The sequence below is a fragment of the Pelodiscus sinensis genome, chromosome 4 (genome assembly GCF_049634645.1).
Source record: "Pelodiscus sinensis isolate JC-2024 chromosome 4, ASM4963464v1, whole genome shotgun sequence".
In the NCBI taxonomy this organism is placed as follows: domain Eukaryota; kingdom Metazoa; phylum Chordata; order Testudines; family Trionychidae; genus Pelodiscus; species Pelodiscus sinensis.
The window spans coordinates 103,746,428-103,758,644 of record NC_134714.1 but is presented as its reverse complement, the minus strand read 5'-3'; the positions used below and the strand labels follow the sequence as shown (position 1 = coordinate 103,758,644).

The 12,217-nt window shown below is 52.1% G+C and overlaps 1 protein-coding gene across 12 annotated transcripts in view; it reads right to left on the bottom strand.

Annotated features, from left to right (window-relative positions):
- GALNT18 (polypeptide N-acetylgalactosaminyltransferase 18) overlaps positions 1-12,217 on the bottom strand; it is a 938,084-nt gene that overhangs the window by 458,841 nt on the left and 467,026 nt on the right. For all 12 annotated transcript variants that reach the window (XR_012903608.1, XR_012903609.1, XM_075927905.1 and 9 more), the window contains one exon: positions 9,870-10,055. Coding sequence is in view for 10 of the 12 variants with exons in the window: in XM_075927905.1 (XP_075784020.1) it covers positions 9,870-10,055 (186 nt within the window). In the remaining 2 variants the exon portion in view is untranslated. The remainder of the gene's footprint in view (positions 1-9,869; positions 10,056-12,217) is intronic.

Below are 12,217 nucleotides of genomic sequence, written 5' to 3'. Positions count from 1 at the left end.
TACGTCTAGACTGCAGGCTTCTTTTGGTAGAAGCTTTATTTGGAAGAGATCTTCCAAAAGAGCGCATCCACACACAAAAGTACATCAAAAAAGCGATCTGCTTTTTCAGAAGAGAGCGTCCAGACTGATTGGATGCTCTCTTGTATAAAAGGCCATCCAGAACCACTTCAGCCAAGGCTTTAGGTCAGCAGTTGCTTCTCAGTGTTGGTGCTGGAGCCTTAAAGGTGCCTTGCAGAGACGCGCTTAAAGGAACCCTCCTGGCCAACCGTTTCTCAGCTTCTGCTGCCTGCTTCCTACCTCTTCGAGGGACAGCAAAGCTCTACAAGTGCCTGATGTGGTTGCCCCGCTTTTTTGGATGCCACAACATTTAGAATCATAGAATCATAGACACAAAAGAGACCTCAGGAGGTCACCAAGTCCAGCACCCTGCCCAAGGCAGGACCAATCCCAACTAAACTAACTGAATCCAAACTAAATTAACTAAATTAACCCAGTCAGAACTTTGTCTTAAAGCCAAGACTTAAAAACCTCTAGGAATGGAGATTCTACCACCTCCCTAGGTAACCCATTTCAGTGCTTCACCAACCTCCTAGGGGGAAATAGTTATTCCTAATATCCAATCTAGACCTCCTGCACTGTAACTTGAGCCCATTGCTCCTTCTTCTGCCAACCGTCACTACTGTGAACAGCCTTTCTCCAGCCTCTTTGGAACCTCCCTTCAGGAAGTTGAAGGCTGCTATCAAATCCCCACTCACTCTTCTTTTCTGCAGAGTAAACAAACCCAAATCCCTCAGGGTATGTCTACACTACAGCGCTAATTCGAACTGACTTAGTTCGAATTAGTTAATTTGAACTAAACTAATTTGAATTAGCGCAGCTAGACTTAAAAACTAGTTCGAATTAGCGTTTTGCTAATTCAAACTAGCATGTCCACACAGAGTGGACCCTGAACCGGGCTCAAGGATGGACGGAAGCAGTGCCGGCAGGGCATCAGATGAGGACTTAGAGCGTGGAGCTGCTGTCTCAGGCTAGCCAAGGGCTGTGCTTAAAGGGACCCGACCCCCACCCTGGACAGACAGTTCTCAGGAGTGCCCCGCTTGCAAAGCAGTCCTGGCTTGGATTGCCCGGAGTACCCACACTGGGCACATCACACCACTCAGCCATCAGACCGGCTGCACTTGCCGCAGGCTGCCATCTGGGGAGAGGAGGCAATTGGGGGGCTGCAGGAGAGGTTCCACCCCCAGAAGCCCGCAGAGCCAGCCCAGTCCTTCCCATCGGGGGCTCGTACCTCATTCCTCCCTCACCTCCTTCCACTTACCCCTCCCTAGCCCCCCTTCCTGATGTACAAAATAAAGGACAATTATGTTCAAAAATAGAATCTGTCTTTATTGAACAAAACTGGGGGAGACTGGGAAAAGGAGGTGGGAGAGGGGAAGAGAGAGGGTGGGAGAGGGGAGGGCAACTACAATGATGAGGGGTTTGGAACAGGTCCAATATGAAGAGAGACTAAATAAAGAGACTGGGACTTTTCGTCTTAGAAAAGAGGAGATGGAGGGGGGATATGATAGAGGTCTATAAAAGCACGAGTGGGGTGGAGAGGGTGCATACAGAAAAGATCTTCATTAGTTCCCATAATAAAAGGACTAGAGGACACCAAAGGAAAGGAATGGGTAGCAGGCTTCAAACTAATAACAGAAAGGTCTTCTTCACAAAGCAAATAGTCAACCTATGGAACTCCTTGCTGCAGGAGGCTGTGAAGGCTAGAACTAGAACAGAGTTTAAAGAGAAGTGAGATCAATTCATGGAGTTTGGGTCCATGGAGTGGTATTAGCCAGGGGGTAGGAGTGGTGTCCCTGCCCAAGGTTTGTGGAAGACTGGAGGGGGATGGCACAAGACAAATGGCTTGGTCACTGTCTTTGGTCCATCCCCTCCAGGGTCCCTAGGGTTGGCCACTGTCGGCAGACAGGCTACTGGGCTAGATGGACCTTTGGTCGTACCCAGTACGGCCATTCTAAGCTCAGGGCTCAGGGTTGGGGGTCTCAGTGGACCACCTTGATTTTCATGCAAACCTGCTCCTGGGTGGCCAGTCTGGCAGCTCTCCTGCCCTAGACGGCCGCTTTCCTGTGCCTAGTGCAGAGGTCGTGGATGAGGTCCATGATGTCTGCACTGGACCAGGCAGGTGCCCGCCTCTTGCTGTCTTGGGCAAGCTCCCGGGAGCCGCCAGCCTGGTCCCGGGAAGAGGGGGAGAGCTGGGGGGTATCGGGTGGCTGGCTTGAGCCATGGCAGGTGCAGGATCTGCTGGCTGGGTGCTGGCAGGCTTGCACCTGGCACGGGCACCGTAGCCAGCCCATGCCCCTTTAAGGGGTCCAGGGCCGGGAGGGGGGCAATAGAGTTTCCCTGGTGTTGGCCAGAGTGGCCACCAGGGAAAGCTGGGGAGGGCTAGCCTCCCACTAGTTCGAATTAAGGGGCTACATAGCCCTTAATTCGAACTAGTAAGTTCGAACTAGGCTTAGTCCTCGTGGAATGAGGTTTACCTAGTTCGAACTAAGTGCTCCGCTAGTTCGAATTAACTTTGAACTAGCGAAGCGCTAGTGTAGTGCCTATCAAAGGTAATTCGAACTAACGTCTGTTAGTTCGAATTAACTTTGTAGTGTAGACATACCCCTAGTCTTTACAAAGACCTTTTACATCTGCACTTGAAAGGGAATCCTCTGAACTGTCATTCATGTTAAAATTCGACACTTTCCAAAAAGGACTCAACAAACATTTGAACTATCTCACCCATTACCAAGATAGTTTCCCCAATTATCACCTCTAATACCATTAACTCACAAACATCCCACTCTCCCTACCTCTAATATCATCAATTCACAGACACTTACCTTCCTTCCTCCCCCCCCCCCCCCCCGCATCCCCCTCCTGTTCTGCAATGTGATTTGTCCTTTTCATATTTGTTCATTTTTTTTAATTGTATCCTTTGGTATATATGGTTGTGACTACTTTCTTCCACTATTTGATCTGAGGAAGTGGGTCTGGCCCACGAAAGCTCATCATCTAATAAACCATCTTGTTAGTCTTTAAAGTGCTACATTGTCCTGCATTTTGCCCTAGTCTCTTCTCATAGGTCATGTGCTCCAGCCCCCTAATCATTTTGGTCATCCAGCCTGTAACAATATGGGAGACAGTATCGAAAGCTTTAGGTATATCATTGCATTGTCTTTCTTCCCTTTTTAAAAGATGGGCACTACATTTGCCTTTTTCCAGTCATCTGGAATCTCTCCCGATCTCCATGACTTTTCAAAGATAATGGCCAAAAGTTCCTCAATGACATTTGCCAACTCCCTTAGTACCTTCGGATACATTGGATACATGGATTTGTGTATGTTTAGCTTTTCAAATTGTTCCTAACTTGTTCTTTCCCCACCAAAGGCTGTCCACCTCCTTCTCATACTGGATTGCCTAGTGCATTTGTCTGGGAGCTGACCTTCTCCGTGAATTCAGAGGCAAAGAAAGCATTGAATACTTCAGCTTTTCCTATATCATCTGTCACTAGGTTACCTCCCTCACCCAGTAAGAGCCCCACACCCTCTCTGATCACCGTCTTATTGCTAACATGCCTGTAAAAACCTTTCTTGTTACCCTTCACATCCCTTACTAGCTGCAATTCCAATTGAGCTTTCGCCTTCCTGATAACTCCCCTGCATTCTTGAGCAATATATTTATACTCCTCCCTAGTCATCTGTCTCAGTTTCCACTTCTTGTAAGCTTCCTTTTGGTGTCTAAGCTCATCAAGGATGTCCCCGGTAAGCCAATCTGGTCACCTACCTTATTTGCTTTTCTTGCTGCACATCGGTATGGTTTCTTCCTCTGCCTTGAATAAGGTTTCTTTAAAATACTGCCAGCTCTCCTGGACTCCTTTCCCCTTCATGTAAACATCCCAGGGAATCGTGCCCATGAGTTCTCTGAGGGAGTCAAAGTCTGCTTTTCTGAAGTCCAGGGTGTGTATTTTGATACTCTCCTTTCTTCCTTTGGTCAGGATCCTGACATCTGCCATCTCATGATCACTACTTCCCAGGTTGTCACACACCTCTACTTCACTTACTAGTTTCTCCCTGTTTGTGAGCAGCAAGTCATGGCTCTTGGTTGGTTCCTTTAGTACTTGTACCAAGAAGTAATCCCCAACATTCTCCAAAAATTTTCTGGATTGTCTATGTACTGCTGTATTGGTATTCCAACAGATGTCAGGGTGATTAACGTCACCCATAAGAACCAGGGCCTGCAACCTGGAAGCTTCTCTCAGTTGTCGAAAGAAAGCCTCGTCTACCTTATCCACCTGATCCGGTGGTCTATAGCAGACACCAACCAGAACATCACCCCTGTTGCTTCCACCTAGAAAGTTAACCTATGGACTCTCAACAGTCTTCTCCCTCTAAATACTGGAGCTCCGAGCAATCATACTGCTCTCTTACATACAGTGCAACTCTTCCTCCTTTTCTCCCCTGCCTGTTCCCCCTGAACAGATTATACCCTTCCATGACAGTGCTCCAGTCATGCGAGTCATCTCACCACATCTCCGTTATTCCAATAAAAACCATAGTTCTTCGACTGGGCCAGGTCTTCTAATTCTTCCTGTTGGTTTCACAGGCTTCTTACTTCTTGCATTTGTGAACAAACGACTTAGATAACCAGTTTATTGCCCTACCTTCTCTGTCCAAATCAGGGGTCCTCCTTTGTTGCTCGTTCCTCCTTGTGATTCTTCCCAGTGTCCGACTTCCTCACTTACCTCAGGGCTTTGGTCACCATCCCCCAACGAACCTAGTTGAAAGCCCTCCTCACTAGGTTTGTAAGCCTGCCCATGAAGATGCTCTTTCCTCTCTTGGTTTGGTGGATCCCATCTCTTCCTAACAATCCTTGTGCCTGGAACAGAGTACCATAGTCAAAGAAACCAAAGCCCTCTCTCTGACACCACCTGCACAACCACGCATTTACTTCCTTATTTCGATGATCCTTACCCGGCCCTTTTCCTTCAAGTGGAAGGATGGACGAGAAGACCACTTGTGCTTCAAATTCCTTGATCCTTCTTCCCAGCGCTACATAATCTGCTATGATCCACTCAAGGTCACTCTTGGCTGTATCATTAGTTCCTACATGGAGAAGCAGGAAGGGGTAGGGATCCAAAAGTTTAATCAGTTTTGGAAGACTCTGGGTCACATCCTGAATGCGAGCTCCCAGTAAGCAGCACACTTCTTGAGATTGCAGGTCTGGACGGCAGATGGATGACTCAGTCCCTCTTAGGAGGAAATCCCTGACCACCACCACCCGTCTTCTTCTTTTTGGGGTGGTGGTCATGGAACCCCCATCCCTAGGACTACAGATCCTATGCCTTCTGGTAGATGGTGTTCCCTTCTGATTTCTTCCATGAGAGGCCCCTGCCAAAGCATTCTCCACCGCCGTGCCTGTGGAGTAAGCCTGATAGAGGTTACTTATCTTTAAAGGGACAAGGGATACCTGAGTTGGCCCTCTTCTCCTTCTAGAGGTTACATGCTGCCAGTGTTCTTCCTTGACATGTACTGCCCTGACTGGCTCTTCAGCCTGCTGTGCCTGCAGGATTAAACGTTGCCTTCGACTGAGGAAGTCTTCATCCTCTCTGATAGAACATAGGGTTGATACTTGGCCCTCAAGTACCTTCCAAAATGGTGACCAGCTTGCACTTAGTATAGATGAAATCCCTTCTGTCTTCCAGGAGGAAGACAAACATGGCACATGCTGTGCAGGTAACAACAGCAAACCTATCACCATCCATGCCTGCCTTCCTTCTGAGAGATTCCTCAGCTCTTATTAAATGCCTCCTTGAAGGGCAGGAGTTTAGTGAAAAGTTTCTAAAGAATGGCTAGAGTATCTCACCCTCTTCCCACCTCCCTTCCTAACTCCCTCTCCAAACTCTCTGTTAATAGCCCCTGTTCGCAAGCTGCCCGGTTGCTAACTCACTCCTTTATAAAACATTTCTCTTGGTGCAATGGAGCTGGAGCTGCCCCTGGGCATGTGATGACCCCACAAGGCCATGCTGAAGTTTTTGCAGCACTTTGTGCCAGCTGCCTTCCTGGTCCTGGTCCAGCTCATTCTGGGGATCCTCGCCCTGCGTGCGGAAGATACACTCTGACAACTGCAACCCACTGTGGAGAGGCATTTCTGGAATGTGGACACCATTTTGGACTGGTGGGACTGGCTGGTCATGGAGTGCTGGGATGATCAGCAGTGGTTCCAAAACTTCTGCATGCGGAAGGCCTTTTTGGAGTTGTGTGCCTGGCTTGCCCCACCCTCCGGAGATGCAACACCCACCTACAACCCACCATCCCCCTGGAGAAGTGGGTTGCAATCATCCTCTGGAAGTTCACTACCCCCAGACAGCTACCGGCCTGTGGGCAACCAGTTTGGGGTGGGGCAGTTCACCATTGGGGCCTGGGAGTCCTGGACCCAATCGTGTCTGGATTTGCCGCCCTGGGGTTCCCAAACTGCACTGGAGCCATAGACAGGACCCACATCCAATCTGAGCACCAGAACATCGAGCGGCCCAGTATATTAATACAAAGTGCTATTTCTCCATGATGCTGCAGGCTCTCGGTGACCACCGTGGACACTTCATGGACATTTTTTTCGGGTGCTCGAGCAGGGCACATGATCCCCTCGTTTTTAGAAACTTGAGCCTCTATGGCAAGCAGGAGGTGTGCACATTCTTCCCCCACTGGGGGACGTGCAGATGCCACTGTGCATCGTGGGGGACACAGCCTACCCCCCTCATCCTATCGCTTATGAAACCCTATACCAGTGACCTGAACCCCAGCAGGAACCAATTTAATGCCCGCCTGAACCAGGCCTGGATCCAAGTGGAATGTGCCTTCGGCCACCTCAAGTCATGTTTCAGGTGCCTGCTGACCCACCTCGATGTGGGGGAGAACAGCATCCCTGAGGTAGTCATGGCATGTTGTGTCCGCCACAACATTGTGGAGAGGAAGAGGAAGGCCTTCCTCCTGGGGTGGGGGGCAGACACCGGCTGCGAGAGACGAGCCTTCCAGCAGCTGCGGACAACTGCCATCTGCCAGTACCATCAGACCAGGGTGCACATCCAGGAGGCCCTAAGGGAGAGGTTCTCTCAAGGACCCCAGTAACTCTCCCCAGAGCTTCCCCAACGGGGGCCTCTGGTTTGAAGCCCTATCCCTTCCCCATCACAACCCCTTCCTTTGCCCCTTCCCTGATCTCTCAGTAAACACACCTGTTTGGTTTCCAACAAAATGAAGTCTGTATTTATTTTATATTAAGAAAAGGTGGGCAGAGGGAGGGAGGCTCAGAACCTGGAGAGGGAGGGGGCGGATAACCTGAAAGGAGGGGGGGGCGGATAGATGTGTCACCATTGGTGTGGGGACCTTGTCAGAGTTGGGTTGGGTCGGTCCAGGGACCACAGAGAGGTAAGCAGAAAGGGGGGCTGGAGTGGGGTCAGGCATGGCAGGGGGCAGAGGGAGGGGATATGGGCATCACTTTCAGTGTGCCCCTTATGCTCCCTTTCAGGGGAGAATGGGCACAGGAGGGGGGGGGGAGACTGGGCACCAGGAGCAGCAACAGCAGGCGAATGTGCCAGCATGCACGACATGATGGCACACATGGTATCGCACCACTACGAGCTGGTCCCATGCGCAGTTCCGCCACTCTGAGTCCTCGCAGACTTTCTGCACCATGGTCTGCTGCATGTCACCCATGATGCTGACATGCTGGTGCATGAGGTCTTCCTGGACCCTGGCATGCTTTCGGGTCCCCAGGACTCTGGCAGCTGGCTCTGGTGGCGTGGCTCTCCCCTAAGCTCCGGCTGGTCCAGCTGTGGAGAACACACAGAGGGAGAAGCAATCAGTCATCCCTGCAGAAATAGTCCCTGAAGATGTGCCCTCCTCTGTGAGCAGCAACCAACAGCAACCAACAGTCCTCAGGGCAGAGGAGGGAGATGTCCCGGGAGCAAGGCCACGTGTGGGCTGCACAACGGGCCATGCCTCACAGGAGCCCTGAGGTGCCCAGGGGACCGTGTTGCCCGCTTCCCTCCCTTCCCGGCCCACAGACAAGCAGGCAAGGGAAGTGTCCAGCCACAGTGGAATCATATGGGTGGCAGAGGATCCAGGAGCAGCCTGGCCCCCCCCTTGGGGCTTGCACACACAGCTGTGGCTTGCAGTGCTGCCTGCAGGAGTGGGTGGTGCCTCACACGTGCAGGCATGCCCACGTGATGTGTGCAGCACTCCTTGCGGTGTCTGGGGTTGTGCCTGCATCCTTGTGGCCAGCCTGTTTCCAGCCGTGGCAGGTGTTGGTAGGCTACCCCGTAGCAGGACATGTGGGGCCTCCTTTGAGCCTGGCAATAGGATCCCACCCGTGCTCAGGGGCTGCCTGCTGCATCCGTATGGTGCACACTAATGCTGTACGTGGTTCCATGTGTGCAGACTGCAGCACGATGTCCAGAACAAACAGCCTGAGTGACAATCGCTCTCCGCCCACTGCGCACACTCCTTCCCAGCCCTGTGTGTGTAACAGACTGAGAACACCACTCACCTGACAATCCCTCTCAACAAGGCCTGGGAGACATCCTGGCTGACAGGTACCGGCTCCAGGAACAGGGTGATGGTGTCCATCACCTCCTCCTCCTCTGGATGGCCATGGTCCTCCTGCTCTTCCTCTGCCATGACCTCCAGCCAGGCAACAACAGGGGTCTGGAGGCTGGAGTCCACCAGAACGTGTGGGGAAGATGTTTTCCCACCTCCTAGGATCTGGTGCAGCTCCTGGTAATAGGGGCAGGAGTGGGGTCCTGCCCCTGAGCACTAGCTGAGCTCTCTGGCCCGGACGTATCTGTGGCAGAGCTCTTTCACCTTAATCCGGACTTGTTCCAAGGTCCGGGGTGGGTGTCCACGCTCTGCCAGGGATTTGGCCATGCATCGCTTGGAGTGGATAACCTGCAATGTCTCCTCCATGCCCCACAGCTTGAGGAAGGACAGGATCTCCACTCCCAACCAGGTGGGTGCCTGCCTTTTGGTCCCCCTGGGTGCGTCCTAGGACCCCTGGAGTTGCTCCCTGTGAGGGCTGGGAGGTCTTAGGGGGCTTGTGGTTCCGTCATGGGTGGCAAGGCCTGTGGTAAGGAGAACAGCAGGGTGAGGTGCTGCTCTCAGGCTGGCTTTCTGACACAAGGCTTGTGCAGGGTGCCCTCAGCTTTAAGAGGGGCCAGGAGACAGGAACTATGGAGTTCTGATTAATTTGGATGGAGTGACCACCAGGGGACCTGTGTTATTTCCTGGAGGCCTCTTCTTTCCTCCTTGTCCACACATGCCTTTTTCTGAAAGAGCTCTTTCAGAAAAAGGCTTCTTCCTCGTAGAAAGAGGATTACCAATGCCGGAAAAACGCCTCTGTTCTTTCTATTTACTTTCGGAAGTATGCTATTTCAGTGTGAACATAATGCAGGTTTTGTCACAAAAATGGCCGTTTTTCTGACAAAACTCGGTAGTGTAGACATAGCCTCAATCTCAGTTTCATCTAGATATTTGACCAATAAAAGACATTGCCTCACTTTCTTGTCTCCCTAATAACTTGGGACCAACAGAGGTACAACAACACTGCATGTAAGCTTCATTTTTGACACTCCTGCAGGTACTAACTTCAAAGAGTGCTGCAGGGACAACAATAAACAAGAAAAAAGCAGCATGTTAAGAAACTCATTGTAAATAACATACAGACAATGGCATTGCTCACGGTACTACTCCATGGGAATAAGGGTGGCTGAACTAAAGCTCGTATTTTAGGCCCTGAGCCAAAGCTATCCAAGCATGCCAATGATCTTTGCAACCCACCTCTTGGGGTATATTCCATGCCATGTACACATGGCTTTTAAATTCATCCATCCAGACTTCAGCCACTCTTAGCGCATTCCTTCGGACATGAGCAGTAAGGTCCTCTGTGTATGGTTTATGAGCTCTTTCAATATGGGCAATCCTGGAGCAAGGCAGAACCTCGACACTCCCTCCACACTGCCATACCTAGAAAAAAATATGCAGTAGTAGTTGAATCAGTAAACTGCGTGTCCTACAGGATTGCAGCTTGCTATCACTTTCAACAACTACATTGAAACTCTTTTGGTTCTAGACTGAATACTGATGTAAAACCACATATTGGCCTGTTCAAACTTGATCTTAAAACTAAATGGATTCTCTTTTGACAATGTTTACAGTATCACCTAAACAGTTACTTTCAGAGATGACCTTCCTTAGCCAATGCTCCCAACCTTACAGTAGCACTTATCAATAGGAAAGGCAGCGCTATAATTCCCATTTTACAGCTGGGAACTGACACACAGAAGGGCTAAGTGACTTGCCGAAGGACACAAAAGAAATCCATGGTAGAGCAGGAAATTACATTTGGCTTTCCTATGCTCTAAGCCAGTGTCTGGGTGCATTGTACAAACTTTCCCCTCAAAGACATTCTAACATACACCCTCCTGCTGAGAACTAGATAACCTTAGAGGTGAAAAAAACAAATCCAGATTCCAAAAATCTGGAAAAATAGATTCATCTTCCTTAAAACACAGACCAAGTAGGAGCCAAATGTGTTCTGAGAGGGAATTCAAAATTCACGGTTCACCACTGAGGAAGACTTACTGTGATGGGGCAGGGCCCGCGCCCTGCACGAGCCCGGCACCATCCCTGGCGTGTTGGAGAAAAGCAGCGGTCCCGCTCCGGCTCCGGCCCTGAGCGGCTTACTCCACCGTGTGCAGGGGAGGGCCCCGGGATGCGGGCGGGCAGGGACTGTCCGAGCATCCCCGGCCCCGGCGGGGCAGGGAAGCCAGGGAGCCGGCGAACCACCATGGCATGGGGCAGCGCAGGCGCACCCTCGGAGGGGGCAGAGCACACAAAGGGGGGGGACGTCCGGAGGAGCTGGGGAGGTCCCTGCCCCTGACGCATGAGATGTAGCGGCGGCGGGACGCTTAAATGGAGTGCCGCCGCCAGCGACGGGGGGAGGAGACCGAGGTACAGAGAGCCTAGTAGGGCTGACCAGCACGGAGGCATGGACCCTGAGGAGTGGAAAGTGGCAGAGCCGGAGGGAGACAACCGCAGGGAGGCCTGGCGGAGGCATCACGAGCCGTCCCTAAGGAGGCCCCCGGATAAGGCCGTCACAGTGACTTGGCGGGGGAGGTAGGAAACGACCCAGGGCAGGGTATTGAACCCAGAGGGTTGGTGTGTTGCGGGGTGGAGCTTTCCCCCCACCAACCGGAACTGGGGTGCCGAGTCTCAGTCCTTAGGGCCCTGGGTCGGAGTGAGGGTGAGCCCGAGCCCTCCTACCTCTCCTCGCCAGCCCAGCACCACACAGGAGTGGGCAACTTTAAATGGACCAACCCTCCTGGACTCGGGGCAGGGGGGATTGATAGGGAGCATGGTAGATGGGGTTTTTGGGCACAGGATGGGTAGTGGGGCGGAGCCTCACGCCCCTCAATACGTGGTGGAGAATGTGGGTACGTGCGACGGGGCACTGACTGTGGTCTTCTCCTGGGGAGAGTGCAGGGGAAGCAGACCGGGTGCCCGTGAGCTGACCATGGAGACCCCCAAATTATTGGAGTGGATGGTGGAAACCCAACAGCAAAACCACCAACAGCAAACTCAATTAATTCAGCAACTGATGTCGCAGGCCCAGGAACAGCAGCGGCAATTGATCCGGGAGCTGTGCGACCGGCCCCCATCCCTGGTGGGGGGGAGGAACCGACACTGGGAGGCGCCATCCAGGCACTGCTCCATCTGACCAAGATGAGCACCTTGGACAATCCGAAGGCCTACTTAGTGATGTTCGAGCAGATGGCAGCCGCGGCCCGGACGTCGGAAGACCAGAGGGCTACGATTTTGGCACCCTATATCATGGGCCCAGCCCAGCTCGCCTACCAGGGCCTGTCTGGGAAAGACGCCCTCCATTACCACTGGGTCAAGGAGGCTATCCAGAGACCCAACAGCAGAAGTTCAGGGAAGTGCGATACGGCTACGGGGCATGACCCGGGGCCGTGGCATGGAGGATCCGGGAGGCAGGGAGCCGATGGCTCGACCCGGAGGGGAAGACAGGCCCACAAGTAGCAGAGCTGGTGTACTTGGAGCAGTTCACTCACGTCCTCCCACCGGAGGGGCAGAGGTGGGTTCGATGGTACCAACCAGGCTCCCTT